Source organism: Rhinolophus sinicus, chromosome 1, assembly GCF_057876585.1.
Source record: "Rhinolophus sinicus isolate RSI-liver-muscle chromosome 1, RSI-T2T, whole genome shotgun sequence".
NCBI classification, from domain to species: Eukaryota; Metazoa; Chordata; class Mammalia; order Chiroptera; family Rhinolophidae; genus Rhinolophus; species Rhinolophus sinicus.
This window is the reverse complement of record NC_142501.1, coordinates 118,481,339-118,500,678: the sequence shown is the minus strand read 5'-3', so window position 1 is coordinate 118,500,678 and position 19,340 is coordinate 118,481,339. Positions and strand designations below refer to the sequence as shown.

Below are 19,340 nucleotides of genomic sequence, written 5' to 3'. Positions count from 1 at the left end.
GGTCTTGAGGAAAGTTCTGATGTCGTTTCTAGAGTCCCTCTGTCCTGTCTCACGGGAAAGTAGCCAGGGGGTCCTTCCACCTTAGGGCTCAGGAACTGAAAGGTAACTTATGTCAAGATGTTACCGTCAGCCTGCGCGAGATATGGGCCATGATCCTTAGTCAGGTCTGAGCTACTGTCTGCTGCCTCGGGGTTGCTGGTTATCGGGGGAAAGGCTAGGTCTCTGAGGGGTATATGCTAAATAGAGAGGGATATTAATAGTTGAGGGATTTCTAGAGCTAAGTCTTCAAACTAAATTTAATCAAAGTCATAAGGACCCTCAACTTCAATGTGTTGAATCATCATGTGAAACAAAAACTTGTTTTTTGATACTCCTAGGGGGTAACTTAAGAATGACTTTTATGTTTGTGAAACTAACACAGAATGTGGAAGGCAAGTAAATATTTTCAATGCCGTAAATGTACAACCTATCTTCTCGAACTGCTAACTAAAGGATATGTTATGATTAGGGAAAAGATTATACAGTATTCTGAAGTGACATATTGTTTAAAATGACTGTTGTAGTGTCTTGTGCTCCAAGCATAATGATTTAACAACGCCCTTGGAGAAAGTTAATGAAGTCTTTTATAGAAAAATATGTCAAAACAATTGTCTGTATATAGTAAACAGAATTTCCTTCCACTTTAGCTGTACATCTAATTATCTTGAGTTGCGAGACGGAGCTGATTCAAACGCACCAATGATTTCCAAGTTTTGTGGGACATCTTTGCCTAGCAGTCAGCTGTCCTCAGGGGAGATGATATATTTGAGATTCCGGTCTGACAACAGCTCCACTCATGTGGGATTCAAGGCCAAATATTCTATAGGTAACAACACTTTTCATATTCAATAAGTGGTGATAGAATAAATACATTAAACCTTTTTTACTTAAATTTTTAAAAAGTCTTTCTATCTGCCTAATTTTAACAACTATTTTAGTGATAAAAAGATAAAGAATATAAATATTTAAAAACAAAGTCATTCATCCACTTAAATTTTTACTGTGATTTCCATTTTAAAGCACTCTTTTTAGTAAACATGAATGTTTTGCATTTTTCCTAACTTATCTGTGGAAAACGTATTCAGTTAAATCAAATTCTTGTTTCTTCTTACCATAAAATGTGTATAATATTGTTTTAAATAGTAAAACTCTTTAGTAATGAATAACTATATTTAGAACAGTGATTTTGAATTCCTCATCATTAATAGATAACCGAGATATTTTCCCCCTCAGTCTGTACTGCCAAATCATTCAGTAGGCAAACAGTGAATGTCTCTTCACTGTTTTGATTCCCGTACTTAAGAAATGAGCAAACAGTATGCATACTGAAGATTCACTATAATATGGCCGCCATTATGTAGAATCGAATGTGGGTCTGGGCACCAAACATATTTAATACAGTCAAACCTCAGAAAGCCTAGTTGTTAAGACTATTTAACCTACACCATAGACTGTTCCATAGCCTGAGGCAAATTGTATGTAATTCAATCCATCAGATCCAGCTAATGAGAAATAATTGAACAGTAATTTTCAAGGCCCTGAGATGTCAGTTACTGCACGAAAACGTGTATTTGATAGTTAAACTAGAAATGGCAGGCATCACTAATGAAGCACAGCTCCCTTTCCAGCTGAACTTGGACTCAGTTTTCAGAATCACCAACACAGAGTACTAGGCTGACCCTATCAATCTGGCAGTTGGTTCTTGAAATGAAACCTACTTGCAACCACTAACTCTTACGTGATTTCCCAAGAGAATTAAAGAAACATTACAGAACATGTCCTTCATCAGTATTCCAGTCTTCCATTTCTCGTTTATGGACTGAAAGTGTGGTATCATTGCTCTTCACTTCAGTGGTAGATTTCCGATGTTAAGGGAAGCACTAATCAAACATTTTCAGAATTTTAAAAATTTCAATTCATAATCACTTGGCACAAAGTTGTCAAACATGCTAGTAAAATTGAAAAACAAAAACAAACTATAATAGAATATTGCTTTTTTTTTTTTTTTTTGCAGCCCAGTGTGGGGGAAGAGTGACAGGGCAAAGTGGTGTCATCGAAAGCATCGGATATCCAACACTTCCATATATAGATGACTTATTCTGTGAGTGGCATCTCCAGGGTCCCTTAGGACACTATCTCACCATCCATTTTGAAGACTTTAACCTTCAGAATTCCTCTGGCTGTGAAAAAGACTTTGTGGAGATCTGGGAAAACCGCGCCTCTGGTCAGTGAAATATGTCTGCTGTCTTCTGGGGGTGTTATTTTCACATGTACTCATTCAACCTCTGAAGTTTCCTCACTTCCAAGATAGGTAAAACTGGGTCTATTCTTTGCGAAGAAGCACAGAGCCATCAGCTCTGGGCAGTGCCAGCTTTGCTCTCTCTTGGTTCACCCATGTACAGTGGGCATCCAAAGCCCCTGGAGACCACACTGAGAGAGCCTATATTGGGAAGGCATCCACTTCCTTCTGAGACCTTCCAGTGCCATATGCAATTATTTGAAGGGCATCCTGTAGTGTAAGGCGAGGAAAGGGTAATGTAGTCTGGAAATGGTATGTGATGGCCACTTGTCACTCTATTTCCTCACACCATTTCTTTAACCAAATGAGCTAGCCTTCCTCATTGTGCTGGGATGCCCTCACCCTAACTGGCTGCAGTTTTTGTTAAACGTCTTCATGTGTTTGAATATATCTATTTTTATTCATGTTTGTCCTGCTTCTCTTGACAGAGGTTATCGTTTCTTTATGGGCAGGGTCTTGTCTTTTATTATTTTCTTTATACGTGTAGAACGCCTCAAGTAGCAGTTAAATTTTCATCATTATTTGACTCTCACAGGAAATGTACTGGGCAGATACTGTGGAAACACCATTCCTGACAGCATAGACACTTCTAGCAATGTAGCTTTGGTCAGGTTTGTCACAGATGGATCTCTTACTGCCTCAGGATTCAGACTACGGTTTGAATCCAGCTTGGAAGGTAAGTTCATTGAGTCACTAAAAAAAATGTATATGCAGAGGGTGCCAAAAAAAATGTATGTACATTTTAAGAAAGGAAAAAAACTGTATTAAAACTGTAATACTCAATATATACCAATAACAAAAGATGAATATGAGTCATGTTTGACGTCTGCAATGACAAGAGGTGCTCAAAGTGGTTACTATCAGCGTCCTGACGCTTCTGATGACAGCAAACTACTGCTTGAGCAACGTTGACCAAAGTGTCCACTTGTGTTGCTGCATATGCTGTTTCAATTTCTTCACACTGTACCAAACTTTCATGGATGTGTGCAATTGTTAGGTGTGTTGGAGGTTCTGTTGCACACTCACGCCTCCATTGTCATTGTACTTCCACAACATTCTCGAATTTCAAATACCACTTCAAAATGGTCTTGCACTCTTTGAATGACAACCGTGCTTCCGCCATTTTCTTTGACTCTCCTGCCTGCCACATGGTGACGCTAGCATTCATTTGATTAACGCCATTTTTCAGTGAACATCATACTACACATTGCTATTGTAATGCAATTCAACTTCAAAAAGTAATATATAGATAACATCTCTTAAATGTGTATACATTTTTTTGGCACCCTGGTATTATTGAGCACCTGCACTGGATAGACACCATGCTCGGCCCCAGTGTTATAACAGATGGACAAAACATGACCCCTGTCTTCTCGACCTTACAGTTTGAGAGCAGACATTAATCAAATAGTCACACCAATAAGCGAAAAATCAAAGCTGTGATCAATGCTACAAAGGAAGGGAACTAGTGCTGTGAGAGACGTAAGGGGATGGGAGTTGTACTGCATTACTCATCGGAAGAAAGCCAGTCCATTAGTCCTACACTTATTCGAGATTTGCGTTCCAAATTTCTTGACAAACGCAAGTGAAATACAGATCTTGTCTGAAAAAATTGGATGATGACTTTAGCCCTCTGGTTTTCCTGACTCTAAGACTACCACATGTATCGGTTTCTCACATTTCTTGGGCCATGATGATAAAATGCTGCCAGTGAGCTCTCATGCTTGGAAACAAAGATTAAATATTAAAGATCAAAGTCAAGACAAATGTTCTGTATAAGTCCTCACCTACATATAGTGATAAATAAGAGCAATGTTTTTTTTGTCTGGTGGGATAATAAAATGCTTTAATTTTGAATACATTCCTTATAGAAGGGGTTGTCGGTTGATTTGATTGTATGTTTTCTTGGTTTTGTTTTGTTTTGTTTTGTTTTTTCCCTTTCAGAGTGTGGTGGGGATCTCCAGGGCCCCACTGGAATATTTACATCTCCCAACTACCCAAACCCAAATCCTCATGGCCGGGTCTGTGTGTGGAGAATCACCGTGCAGGAAGGAAGACGGGTCACCCTAACTTTTAACAACCTGAGGCTGGAAGCTCATCCATCCTGCACCAGTGAGCATGTGACGGTAAGTGTCCTGTGCAGTCAGGAATGTTCTTTTCCATTGTTTAAGTTTATTGACTCATAAATCATAGTCAGAAAATTAGGTCAGGAGTATTCCCATCGTGCACCTGTAACTCAGACAAATTCTAGTATTTCAGATAGAACAAAATCACGGTAAACCGCCATATTGGTAAAAGCTGTTTTAAGAGACTGTTAGTTGTCACCACATACATCAGGGTCACAGGTAAGATACATTTTAAAAGCCAGTGATCATTGCACTTGACAAAACTGGGTAAACAGAGAAAAGTGAAGCCTTTTGGTAGGTAGCACGTGGCTGAATGGGGTCCGTCACAGAACAAGCCACCACCAAAAGTTGAAGCAGATGAGTGTTCCTGTGTGACGACTGTTCTCTGCCAGAAGTACTGAAGGCTACCCCGGAAGTTCATGGCTGCCTGCACTCCATGCGGCCCAGCTCAAATGCTTTCAGATACACCCTCAGCATTCTTAGCTTCCCTTAGCAAAAGCAAGCAAAGTCTGTGAGTGTGAAAGAAGAGTCACTGTGAAATGACAGATCTATATGCGTATGTACTGCTGTGATTGTAGATGAATCTTACTGTATTTCCCCACCTAACTTGCCCTTTACTCTGTCTTTCTTATCTAAGTCAGTAATGATTCCAAATTTCTGGTTGCTCAGGTCAAAAATCTTGATGTCTCTTTTGGAGTCCTTTCTCTCACATCTTATATTACATCCATAGGCAAGTCCCAACGGCTGTATCTTTGAAAAAGACCCAGACTCTAACTATTATCATTTCCACTACTACCATCATCCCCAAGCACTTAGATGTATTTTAATAACTTCCAACTGGTCTTCCTATTTCCACACTTGTCTCTGTGTAGTCTCATCACAGCAGCCATTGTGATGGGTGCAAACATAAATTAGATTATGTTTCTCACTCAGAGGAAAGTCCGAAATCTTTACAGTGGCCCGCTGGCCGCCCCTTCCTTTTCCTACCCTGGTGTCTTATCCCAAACTCCCCTCCTCTTTTGCTCCCCAGGATGCAGCCACACTGGCCTCTTTTAGGTTCCTTGAATGTGTTAAGATGCTCCCATAACCCACTTCACATGCACTGTTTCCTCAGTCTAGATGGCTGCCAGGTTCACTCTCTCACTTCATTCCAGTCTCTGCTCAAATGATTGATCCATACGCCTCCCGTAAGCACCCCACGTTACGTAGACCCCACCGTGGCCTCTCCCTTTCTCCTTGCGATTTTCATAGCATTTCACACCAGCTGACATTCCACATATGTATTTGTTTGCCTGTTTATTGTCTGCTCCCCCCACTAGGATGTGAGTTCCATTAGGACATGCACTTAGTTTCTTTCATTGCTGAATCCCCAGTGCCCTGCACATAAGAGAGAGACAATAGTTGTTGAATGAATGCGTAGTGGAAGTACCATCCTTATCATTTTAGAAACAAGCCAGTTCTGTTTTCCATTTAATTGTCTCCTGTTGGGTAGTGAATTTCAAAAACATGAAACATCTTTGTATGTTACGACCATTTTTCATTGCCCTAAAATGATCATATTCAAGCTTCCTATTTGCCAAGTTCTAATATTTGAAGGACTAAAATGTTGTTTTTCATCAGATATTGGAAAAAAAATATGTTTTATTTGAAAGCCAGGAAATGTTGGACTACACTTGCTTATTTTCATTTTTCCTGTTACTGAATGAATATATAGAGAAAAGGATGATGTAGGGAAAAATTAACTACTCCCACTATCCCATATTTTGAAGTATTTTCTTGGCGATGAAAAATATTATGTACTTGTAACCATGTGACATAAATTCATTTGTATACTAATTTTAATCTATTTTTCTGATTATAAATATAATGGATGCTTATTGACTGAAATTGGGAGAGTTCAGAAAAATATATATATATAAGTACTTGGAATTCTATACACATTGTTAAAATTTTGATGTATATGATAATAGTTTTTTAAAAATTGTTTCCATAGTTAACATCATATTGAATGTAATGATTATTAAGAACCTTACTAACAATTGTCACCCTGATAAATTTTATAAAGAAAGAAAGAAAGAAAGAAAGAAAGAAAGAAAGAAAGAAAGAAAGAAAGAAAGAAAGAAAGAAAGAACCTTACCAGCAGAATATTCACATACCCCCTACAGGAAAGATAAGAAGAAGGGTCATAGTTCTAGAACTCAAATAATTAAAATAAAATTTACATAATAACCACAAATTCTAAACCACGTCTTCTCATTTCCCCATCTCTGAATCATAGATGCCAAAGGCATCCACTTTCAACTCTTTTAGCTACTTCTTGTGGAATTTCCGTCATTATTTCAAAATAATATTCCTCTTCTGCTACTTCTTTACTTTTCAGTCTTAGACATAATCTATCTACATCCAACAATGGAAGATGAGGATTTAGCTCTTTTCACAAGCCAGCCACAACCACCACCACAAATGCACAACGGATATGCACACTTCACATACTCACCCAACTTTCTTCCAAAATACTATGTCAAAGGTGTTGTTTATGTGTTATGGTTTTGTAAGCACCATTCCCACCTAAGCCACGTAATGTACTGTGGTAGCATTTGCTTTTGTTTTTCCAAGTAATAATAACATTCTTTTTGCATTTTCTTGGTTTTTCTATGCATCACTAATTCTTCCACACACTTTCCACTACTCCAGGTGTCCATCCCTACCTTCTATAATAAAACACATCTATCATTTTTATTCACTTTCCTTAGCAATATCCGTCCTTGAATCTCTGTCCATCAGCTGCAAGCCTGATGCCAGCTGTCATGTTGGGATTTCTATTCACCATCAAATTTCTTAGTCTCTTCATTCCTCTCCTGGGCTGGGTACCTGGTTTTATGATATGAGCATTTCCCTTGGTTAATTTCCTCTTTTGGTGAAGCATGTGTTCTTGTAGCTTCCTAAGGAAGTGGACATGGGTGATAAAGTTTTTGAGAATATATATACCTAGAATTGTCCTTATTTTACCCTTATTCTTTGAATATATTATATATTTCTAAATATCATATATATGACTATATGAATCATAGTTTTGAAGTATGTTACTTCTTTTGGCGTGAATTTCCTTTATGTTCCTATTTCCTATTTACGTGTATTGGTCTCTGCCTTTGACATTAGATGTTTCTCTAAAGGTCTGATGACCCTTGACTGTTCATTTATATTTAAGAATAAAGTACTAAATGGAGATGGGAAGCTCCGTGTGCATGACAGGAGCTGTCAACATGTTGGCTTCATGGGAGGTGACAGAGAGGTGACCTTGGCCATTCGATTAGTGGAAACTACAAATGTCCTATCTACAGGTCTTTTCTCCTGGGGAGGTTAACACTTCAGCAAAAACAGTTTCAGAATGAATTTCTTTTCTGAATCTTTAATATGATGTTCACATTCCTTTCCTTTGAAATATATTTTTATAGGTTTAATGTTTGTTTTATTTCTTCTTCACTCTGCTCCAACCAAAGGGATGAGGCTTGCCCTCTGCTCACCCTTTTTTCACCTGAGAACTTGTGTGTGTGTGTGTGTGTGTGAGAGAGAGAGAGAGAGAGAGAGAGACAGACAGACAGACAGACAGACAGACAGACAGATGGAGACCAAAGGAAGGAGGAGAAGAGGGAGGAAGGAAGACTTCCTAAGACCTACAGGTTTAAACGCACTGCGTCTAGACTAGTATCTGACCCAGCTGGCCTAAGCATACAATTCCTCCAAATCCAGCTGCCTGTCTGACATTCTGTCCAGATGGAGAAGAGGAAAAGCTACACCATCCAGTGTGCACTCCAATGAGCCGTGTGCCTGATTTTATTCCTGCATATAGCAAGTTGTAGAGCTTGTCCTAATCTCATATGCCTACTTCCTACCTCATTTTCTGCGAGTTGCAGTTACTGAGTACAAACAGAAATGGAAGAGGGAAGTAGAAGCATCACACTAGTTGCTTCTAAATGCAGGAGTTCACGTGGTACATGGATGCCTGCACGATTGTCAGTCATTGTGTTTCTAAGTTCAAGGCTGACAGTGGGGTAGGGATAAATGTCATCGATCATGGTTTCCAGCGTGTTCCATTAGCCTGTAGTTGCTAATAATCCCCTTTGATTGTGGCAGGTGTTACACATTCCTGTTTCCCGCAGTTTATTGAAATGTTTGTCATCTTCTGTTTCCTTACGCATTACTTCATGGTTTGGAATTAGAGGGATGGCTCGAATACCAGTTCTACTATTACTAGCTCTTTGAACTTCAGCAAATTGCATAATCTGTCTGAATTCTAATGTCTTCATCTGGAAAGCAGGGATAATATCATGTGTTTGTGAGGCTATTGTGCTAGTTCAATCAGGTAGTCCCCGTGGGTGATTAGCAGAGCCTGGCATTTTGTTTGCATTCAGAAACTGATAGGAAATGCTGAGTCTGGTCCTGTGAGCCGGAAGACACTTTAAACCAGAAGCTCCCAGAGCTAAATTTAATGATTAATTGTAGTAAATTAAAAAAAAACAAAAAAAACTTACATCTTTTGTTATGGGATACATTCTCCTCTAGAGCTTTTAATGTCATATTCTAAATCATTATTTCTAATTGTAAGCCATTCAAATCCTTTCTAAACACAGGAATATCAATCATTCAATCAATCTTGTTTAGTTACTGCTGGATTTTTCTTCAACTGTGAAAACCAGGCATGCTAAAACCTTCAGTTGATTTTGTACAGAAGCAAATTAGTGCTTTGCCAATTGTTATAACTATGTCCATAGCTAGAGTTATTGTTTAATATTTTTGGAGTGAACAGTACTCTGATCCATTTTTTAAAATTTAAATTAGTAAAAAAATTGAAGCTTGAATCCATTAGTAATCAGGAAAGAATTATTGATATTGAGATTGATTTTTAAAAATTACTTTTCAAAGCATTTAAGAATATTTGAGTCATTATATACTTGAAATCATCAGAGACTGGCATTTAAGCCTTCACTCCAAATATCAAAGGTCCTGCTGCATTGTTAAGAAAAACTGCCCATCAGTGAACTCTGTGAACTAAGATGTAAGCATATTGGAATATCTACTTTACATTTAGAGCACGGTTACCAGTTGCAAAGAGTACAGCAGTTTTACATTTGTTACTACATGGCAGGAGAGCATTACTACAGTATTTCCATTTGGTGAAGTGACCCCGCGGCCACAAAATGCATTCTGGGAAGCATAGTGGTTTGTGGCACTGGGCTAGGAGCCTGAGCCCTTATTGTTAAGTCATTCCTTTTAGCACTAAGTTTCCTTAGAAGGAAGTGTGCCTGGGCTGGGACTGTAACATATTTAGTGAGATGGACTGTGTGTCTAAATGTTAAACTGTTTTTCCAACAGGTACTCAATGGCCTCAGAAGTAACTCACCCCAGCTTGCGAAGCTGTGTAGCAGTGTGAATGGAAGCAACGAGATCAAATCTTCAGGAAATACCATGGAAGTCATTTATTTCACGGATGGATCCAGGCCATATGGAGGCTTCACTGCTTCCTACACATCCAGTGAAGATGCAGGTAATATAGGATGTTATAAACACGTATGCATTGCAGATGCCCTCACAACCACTGCCAATAGCAACACCATCTATTTTCACTTTCGTGACCCAGTTATACTCAGGGACTTCTACGTGAAACAGACACACATAAGCAGATAGAAAACCCATGCCAAACAAAACCAAGCAAAACAACCTTTGGTTTTGGAAAGAAAATGGCCACTGTAATTAAAACTTTCAAAAAGGCTGTTAGAAGAACTTCTAGTTCAGTACCATGCAATGTTGCCATGATGGTTGGTTTCCAGTCCTGTAATCCTCCATCAATTGTTTTGTGCTGAGAGGTCATCTATCTCACAGAAGGGAACTCACTTCTAGAGAATAACTGCGCTAATTGAAGACAGACATATTTTACACATTTCCAGTGTAAATGAATGAGTAGTTCCCACTTGACATAGAGCATTTAGAAATAAAACAAGATATATATGGACTTTCTATTCTAAACATCCTTCTACTTTCTGTATTGGTGTTATTATCTAAGAGTTTTTAAATTGAGGAAGAATGGAACTGCATATATATATATATATATATATATATATATATATATATATATATATACACACATATATATAAAATGCTTTAAATCATTTTATTGATACCAGGAATGTTCATTCCCTATTCAAAGGGGCAAATTCATTGGCTCTCCAATGTTATATGATCTGTTTCATCCATTTAAATTTTTGGGTCAAGTGGGGAATTGCTAATCAGATGCCATTGGGACCACCATTACATTTCAGTATTCCTCTAAATTAAGTATTAATGAATGGCAGGCTCAAATTAGGAGATACTGATACACAGCCAAACCCACCCACTTAATCTACATCTACAAGGAAATGAAGCTGTTTATTTTTGCACATCTTTCATTCTAAACCCACAGAAGCTTCTTCCATGGTTTGCATATGCGAGCCAGCCCTTGACCCACAACCTTCCCTCCACCTAGAAAAACAAATCAAAGCAGTAAAAATGTTGCTGCTGTTATTTTAGCAATTGTTCCTTTGTTGTTTGTATCTTTTGTTATGGCATCAATCTTACTACTACTTTCTCTCTTGCCTTTTGTTTTTTTTAGTGTGTGGCGGGTCCCTTACAAATTCCCCTGAAGGAAACTTTACTTCTCCTGGCTATAATGGAGTCAGTAATTACTCAAGAAATCTAAACTGTGAATGGACTCTCAGCAATCCAAATGAGGGAAATTCATCCATTTACATTCATTTTGAGGTTTTTCACCTAGAAAGTCACCAAGACTGTCAATTTGATGTCCTAGAGTTCCGAGTGGGTGAGTTCAATCAAGGACCACTTTTCCCATTCACAGTATTCTTCTTATGTCTGGAGACCACCAACAGCGAAAGGAGTCCAATTGTTGTAATATAATATATGTACATAAGATCCAAAAGAATGTTGTTCAGACAAAGTCATAATTCTGTTTATGCCCAGCTGAGGAAATAGTGAAGGAGAGGGATCAGTGTTTAAAACTAGACCCCGTGTCTTAATTTGATGTGAGGTTTACCCAGGATAGATTCTGGTTTGCCTTTGCTTTCTTAATGAGTTCAAGTAGTCCCTTCAATTATCATCTACTTCTCAAGACTCCTTTCCTCAGAGACTGCAACATAAAATGGTCAGAATGTCAATGGTTTACTGAACTTTCAGGATTCACAAAAGAGACTGTGGATTTCTACGTAGGCCTTAGAAGTCAAAAGAAGTTTTGGAATGCATCAGATGGAGAAGCACATGGAAGCTAATGGAAGAATCGTCCCCAGAGCAGTCAAGTTTGTCTTTGTTTTCAGAAAAGGATTGAGGTGTAGTTGGTAAACCATAATTCCCTTAAGAATTTTCAAATATCTTCATTCATGGAAGATGAATCTGTTTTACTTTTTTCCTATAGTCAACGCATAGGTTATCTATCAAATTGCCCCCATCATTATCCTGACACTTTTTTTCCTGGTTGAAAAAAAAAAAAATGAGGACACACAGTAACATTGTAGATTCTATACTGTCAAAGGTTCACCAAGTTATATGTTGTAGCAAAATTTAAAGGAAAGGAGGCTGAAAGCAACAGAAGGTAATGTAGTTTGCTGGTGGCAATGTTCTGGGGCAACTATAGGAATCGATGCTGGCTTTGAGAACATGGAGGACAGACTTTTCTAGAAGGAGAATTTGATAAAGGATGTAGTCACAGACTACCCGCCACAGCAGGGGATTCATCTGGGCACTCTGAGGTAGATAAATTTAGAGAATGCTTATGAGGGAAATGGATGTTGTAGTTTGAGAATGCTCTCCCCATGTGATTCTGATAAACCCTCACCACCGCCCCCCACCTCAAAACCACGAGCTTATAGAATCAAGCAGAGCAGCTGTATATTAAGTTTCAGTCAGTTAAATGAGAATCATCTCTCTATTCCCTCATTTTAGAGACAGTTAAAATACTATACTTTGTTGACTTATAAGATCAGTAATGTTGTCTGACTGAAAAAACAGAGAGCAGATAAGTGTAGGCTCAAATTGCTGTGAAAAGTAATCTTCATAAAAATATTCAGCTACTAATCTGATAGTTCTTGGCCTGAGTACTGAATTTCTCATTTATTTTAGTTGATTAAATACAGTGAAGAAATCATCAAAATGTTAGGTCACTTTTATCTTGATGATATATTTCGTCACTGTTGGTATTATATTTCTTACTCCCTATAAAAAGGCACATTTAAAAGCTCTTTTAAAAATTTGCTATGTCTCTGTTTAATATGCTAAGATAATTATGAAAATGCAAATTGGAACAAAATGGCACCTACAGTAGAGAAAGAGGCCCATACAACAACAACAACAACAACAACAACAACAACAAAAGCATTTTATTTTATTTTATTTTTTTTACCCTCTTGGTGGGCCTCTTTCTTTTGTGGCGACAAAGATGTCTGCTATTAAAGCAGAATTTAAAGGTGTGTCAATGACTACCTTGAACTGTTTTTTATTACTGATTCCTATTGAATTCATTGACTATATTTCTCAAAAGCTATATAAATGGCACTCAGTGTCAGTGTGTTATTTTGTTCAGGTAATGCTGATGGACCTCTGATATGGAGATTGTGTGGACCTTCATCTCCTACAATGCCGCTGGTTATCCCTTATTCTCAGGTGTGGATACACTTTGTCACCAACGAACAAGTAGAACACGTTGGATTCCATGCAGAGTATTCCTTTACAGGTAAGACTTACGATTAAACTCTCAAACTCTGGCAGTAAAATAATAGACAAAATTTTATAATATTTGCCATGAAGATCTCACATATATTTTGTTAGATTTATTTCTAAGTAGCTATTGGTTTTGTTGCTAAGGTCAATAAAACGTTCTAAATTGCATTCTCTGATTGAGATTACCCCTCCGAATTTGAGTATACTTATTGAGTATACTTGTTTGTTGATTTGAGAGATCTCCTTTCTTTCCATTCAGTTTGGCTATGAGTCAAATTATGTTTGGATTATAGTTTTATCTAACCATTTGTGTGTGTGTGTGTTATAATCAAGTGGTTGTTTGGGAAAAGGAGTGAGATTGATTATCTATTTAATCAACCTTCTTGCCAGTTGATTTTTCTTTATTAGACTGAAAAAAAAGAGTCAGACTTCAGGAAGCAGCATTATTTGTGTGAAGCATCAGGCCATACTGTGCTTTAGAAATGTGTCTGTTTTTCAACTTGACAGCTGACTACAGACATATATACTTATTATCAAATGACAAAGTCTTTAGTTATGATACTGGTCACATTCTTCAAGCTTATGTTTATTTTCACTGGCCTAGGTTTTTCCACAAAGGCAATATTATTTATTTTGTCCGTAGTGTATTTACTCTCAGTGATACACATATATAATTATTCTCCACTTATGGTAGATTATCTCCCTTCTCCTTTGTGCTAAACTTGAGTCTGTTTTTACTGTGTGACTCTGTGTATGGAACTCTCTTTATTTCTCATCTCCCACCCAGTTTTACTTTGCTTTTATCCAATTTCATCAATTTATTCATTTATTGTATTTTTGTAAATCATAAAAGATGACAGCTGTGAGTACTACTGACTTCAGCTTTGCAGGGTATTTTCCTCCTATCTTATTTGGAAGCTTACAAATCTAATTTCAGACTGTGGTGGCATACAGATCGGTGAGAGTGGAGTCATCGCAAGTCCGAACTATCCAGGCTCTTATGACAGCTTGACCCACTGTTCTTGGTTGTTGGAAGCGCCACAAGGACACACCATCACTGTGAGTTCTGATGCCTGAGTAATGTACTTCTGAGACTATACAACTCCCATAGCATGTCCTCTGAGGGAGCAGAATGCTTTAAATAAGCAATTAGTAGGCTTTGATCTTGTGACTAGATCATGTTCTCCCTAAAATTTCCTCATTAGAGTACATCTATTGGCATATATAAGTTTACAATTAATGAAGAACATACTCTCTTCTTCAAGATAGAAGAAGCGATGTAGAGAAGATAATTCCCCATCCAGAAGAGACGTGTCTTCAGTGATATGAGATGCCATCCCAGCCTAGGGGACTGTGGGAGGCCCCTGAATGACTTCAGTTTGGAAAGAAATATCCCCTCTCCCTATGTCCTGGAGGAACTTCAATAAGGACAAAGAGAAGAAGGCAGGGGACAATTAAATAGGAGCCATAAATACAAAATTATGTAAATTAAAACAAAATGAAACGGTTTGTGAGGACCTCATATAACTCTAGATAGATAAGCTCACTTACAACTCGGAGTGCCTCATTATTTCTTTTCTCTCCCACAGCTTACATTTAGTGACTTTGACATTGAAGCCCATTCAACTTGTGCTTGGGACTCTGTCACTGTCAGGAATGGCGGTTCTCCTGGATCATCCATAATAGGACAATACTGTGGAAGTTCAAACCCCAGGCCAATACAGTCTGGTTCTAACCAGCTGGTGGTGATTTTTAACTCGGACCATTCGGTGCAAAGTGGCGGATTTTATGCTACGTGGAGCACACAAACTTTAGGTAAAAAAAAAAAAAAAAAAAAAAAAAAATCTCTGTGCTTATTGTCTTTTTTCATTGAGGTATTCTTAAAATGTATTAACTCGTTCAACAAGTGTACATTTTGTATCTATTCTCTTGTCAGACTCAATGATAATGTTTCCATGTGTCATCTCATGTAGCAACCCTGTAAGAAAGACACAGTATGGATGCATATGTTCTCCATTTTGCGTGGGCAGAAATTTAGGATACATGGGTTGATATTTTCCCCAGGTCATGTAGATGATAATGGTGCAGCTAATAATCAGGAGAGTCAGGATTTCAATAAAGACAGTGGAGCCCAGAAACTTTGATCTGAACAATTCACCCTGCTGCCTCCATAGGCAAAAAGGCAAAGGCACAACCAGGAAACAAGTAATAGAAAAGATGTATTGGGATCACAAGTAATTTAAGATATTTGGAGCATGGAGGCAGATTGCCAAGTGGTGAGCTGAGGGCAGGAAGAGAAGCAGTTCACATCATGAAGGAGTTTGGCTTCCATATTGTCCCTTAAGCAATGGGGAGCCCCTGAAAAGTGTTGAGTAGCAAAATGACAAGATAAGATGTGTGATTTGGAATGAATACTTTGCCTGGAGTATGTGGCAAATTGTCATAGATTTGGTTTCAAAAAACATAGCTTTTGTGTGTATAAAGTATAAACTTCAGGGAAATTCCAAGAAAATGTAAGATACTTTAGTCAGGATTTCTTTAATGCTTTGCAATATCACACACACAAGGCAATTCTTTCTAGGAGAGTCAAAGATATTCTGAGGATCGTTATGGAATGAATCAAACTTTCCCTCATTAAACTGCTGGCTGCTGTTGAAGTCAGAGGGACGTTTTAGATGAACCACTGGTTTTACAAGGGTTTAAAGTAAAAGATTCAGGGAATACTTTTTAATTTGACTTCATTTTGTCTTGAGTTTGTACTTTTTTCTTTTGTCATGTCTTGAGTACATATTTCAACAGTATAAAATAATTCTATTAATAGATTTTTCTTTATGTCAATGCATGTAATTTATTTTCATCCATCAATGTTTCAATATGAATGAATCAGGATACTTAATGGAAGAATTTCCCTCTCTTCAGAATCATTTTCTCTAATCCTGTATGTTAGAATAAAATTACAAATGAGTATAGACTTGTGCTCTCATGTGTTACTGGTAAGAAAATGTAGAATTTGGGATTGTTGGGCCACAAATATTAGATAGCCTCTAGCAGAGTGAAACATATTATATTCTTTGCAGACAGGATAGCAGCCTGTCTTTATGACAGGGATTAGTGTTCCCAGTTGAGCTCATAGATGTGTAACTAAACAGTAACAGCTGAAGCTTCTTGTGGATTCAGTGCACCTTACATTTATTGAGCGTTCTTGTGGTAAACCTGTCCCAAAGGCCAGTGATTCACGTGTGAGGCAAGATAAACTGAAATCACACATTTAGAAATGTGTCTCCTCGAGAAGTCTTAGGTTACCAGAATTGTGCTTTCCTCGCAAATTAAGGACTTTTTCCATGATGTTTTTAAGGCTGTGGTGGAATACTTCACTCAGATAATGGTACAATCAGATCCCCTCACTGGCCTCAGAATTTTCCCGAAAACAGCCGATGTTCCTGGACAGTCATTACTCATGAAAGTAATCACCTGGAGATCAGCTTTGACAACCACTTCCGAATCCCCAGTGGTGATGGACAGTGTCAGAACAGCTTTGTGAAGGTCAGTATGCTTGTTTGTTTAGTTGGGGGTGAACGGCTTTCGGCAACGTCGATGTTTATGTTAGAAATGACTCATTGCCTCTCAAAGTAAGAAAAGGACAGTTTTGCTGCTTGGATTTCTTGAATTAAAAAAAAAAAAGAGAGACCCCTCAACTATTAGGGGTGACTTTTGAACCACAACACACATATTGCCATGTGACGTTTTGTTTGCTAATACGTAGGCAAAGTAGCTTAATTAAGGAGATAGTTTTCTGGGCTTAAATTCTCATAAGCATTGATGGTTCTTCCTTTCTGTAGAAATTAAAGAGAGAAGGCCAGATTTTTTTCTTCCTTCCTTCTTTCCTTCCTTCCTTCCTTCCTTCCTTCCTTCCTTCCTTCCTTCCTTCTTTCTTTCTTTCCTTCTTTCTTTCTTTCTTTTTGCTCTTTTCTCTCTGTCTCTCTTCTCACTCTCTCTCATAAATCCTCTGGGACAAAATGAACGTGAAGCATCATTACAAGCACCATTTAAAGTATGCTGTAAAAATTACAGAAGGCTAGAGAAATGGCGGGTGCAGCCTTCACCTTGGCCTTCAGAGCCCACAAGCTGAAAGGACCGTGAAAGACCCATGTAAAATGATGGCAGTGGGGCAGTCAGTTATGCCTTTTTTCTTGAAAGTTACAAATACTGCTCAGGTAGCACTGACCTCCATTTTCATGGACTTACGACCATGATGACTGTGTTATACATTCATCCCCTCTGTGCTCGTTTTCATCTCACATTTTATCTCTAAGACTCTACGCCTTCCAGTGGAAAGAACACCAGCCTTCAGTTCACATTAGCCTGGACTCCATGCATATCTCTTGCATTTGCCACCTACCTGCTCCTCCGTAAGCTAACTAAACAGTTGGACTTTAAATGACTGAACCATGAAATAAAGAGAATAGTTCCTACTTTTGTGGGATTGTTTTAAGCATTAGAGGTAATCTGATATAACATAGTGTTCAGTACCAGGAATAGAAAACCACCTAATGAATAAAAGTGGCTTTTATTGTCAATATTAACACTATTTTACATCATCTCTCAAATTATGTTTTAGAGCTAATTGACCTGTGCTCACTGTTTAAGTAAAAATCCCATACTTACATAAAATATGTGTATAATAAAACACATTTAGTATACATTTTTGCTAATTGCTTTTTTTACAAAACAAATGAACTGTCTCTCTCTCTCTCTCATGGACTGAGTCAACAGCCAATGTATAGACGTAACTAAAGCCTTGCAAGTTCTTCAATTATAAGAATGGAATCTGAAAAATTACTTCCACCCATTTTCCCTCTGGATTGAATGTGAGTCCCTCTGACATCAGGCAAAGCTAACACCACTAGCAGGTGGGGTCAGATCAGAGCCCTGCCCAAACTAAGAGGCCTGTGGAAGGACTCATTTTCTCTACTGGCCTGAAACTCCTATTTCTGACAAGAAATAGTAAAGTCAGTGGGCAGAACCCACAAGAGGGACCCAGCTACAACAACCTTAAACCTCACACCTTATACAAAAATTAGCTCAAAAAAGACCACAGACTGACATGTAAAATTTATAGCTATAAACTTTTAGGGGGGAAAAATAGAAAATCTTTAAGACATAGTGATAGATGAAAAGTTCTTAGACTAAATATCAAAAGCATGATCCATAAAAGGAAAAGTTAGTAAATTTCATCTCATCAAAATTAAAAATCTTTTTTTCTGTGAAAACCTCTGTGAAGAGGTTGAAAAGACAAGCTACAGATTGGCAAAAAGATTTACAAACCAAGTATCTGAGAACACGCTGCTGTCTAGAATACATGCAGAACTCTCAAACCCAGCAGTAAAAACACAATCCAATTAGAACATGGGCAAAAGATAGGAAGAGCATTCACCAGAAAGCATATACAGATGGTGAATAAACATATGAAAAGATGTTCAATATCACTAGCCGTTAGGGGAAATGAGACTAAAACCACAATCCCATATTGCTATACACCTATCAGAATGGCTAAAATTAAAAAACAGTGACAAACTCCAAATCCTGGCAAGGATGTAGAAAGCTGTCATGACTTATCGATTGCTAGTGGGAATGTAGAATGGTCCAGCTACTCTGAAAAATAGTTTGGCAGGTTCTTATATAACTAAACATGCACTTACCATAAGATCCAACAATTGCACTGTGGGGCATTTATCCCAGAGTAATGCAGACTATGCCCACACAAAAACCTGTATATGTTGATAGCTGCTTTATTTGTAACACCCCAAAACTGGAATCAGTGCAAGTGTCCTTCAACAGGTGAATGGTTAAACGAGCTCTAGTACATACAAATCATGAAATACAACTCCTCCATAAAAACAGATTATTGACAGTAATAGTTTGGACAAATCACCAGGGAGTTTTGCCAAATGGAAAAAAAAAAATCCCAAAAGGTTACATAATCTGTTTATATAATGTTTTTAAAATGACAGTATTTTAGAAATGGAGAACAGACGGCCAGAGATCAGCAAGCCAGGGCTGCTGGCAATTGTGTGGTTATATAACAGGATGCCTCTAGGGACCCTCGGGTGTTGGAG

At 37.9% G+C, this 19,340-nt stretch overlaps 1 protein-coding gene across 1 annotated transcript in view; it reads left to right on the top strand.

Moving 5' to 3' along the window:
* The window catches only part of CUBN (cubilin), a 245,413-nt gene that overhangs the window by 166,713 nt on the left and 59,360 nt on the right, over positions 1–19,340 (top strand). The window contains exons 45-54 of the mRNA XM_074324816.2: positions 687–865; positions 2,054–2,263; positions 2,874–3,014; positions 4,283–4,464; positions 9,838–10,009; positions 11,111–11,317; positions 13,088–13,237; positions 14,162–14,283; positions 14,814–15,039; positions 16,580–16,767. Coding sequence (XP_074180917.2) covers positions 687–865; positions 2,054–2,263; positions 2,874–3,014; positions 4,283–4,464; positions 9,838–10,009; positions 11,111–11,317; positions 13,088–13,237; positions 14,162–14,283; positions 14,814–15,039; positions 16,580–16,767 — 1,777 coding nt within the window. The remainder of the gene's footprint in view (positions 1–686; positions 866–2,053; positions 2,264–2,873; positions 3,015–4,282; positions 4,465–9,837; positions 10,010–11,110; positions 11,318–13,087; positions 13,238–14,161; positions 14,284–14,813; positions 15,040–16,579; positions 16,768–19,340) is intronic.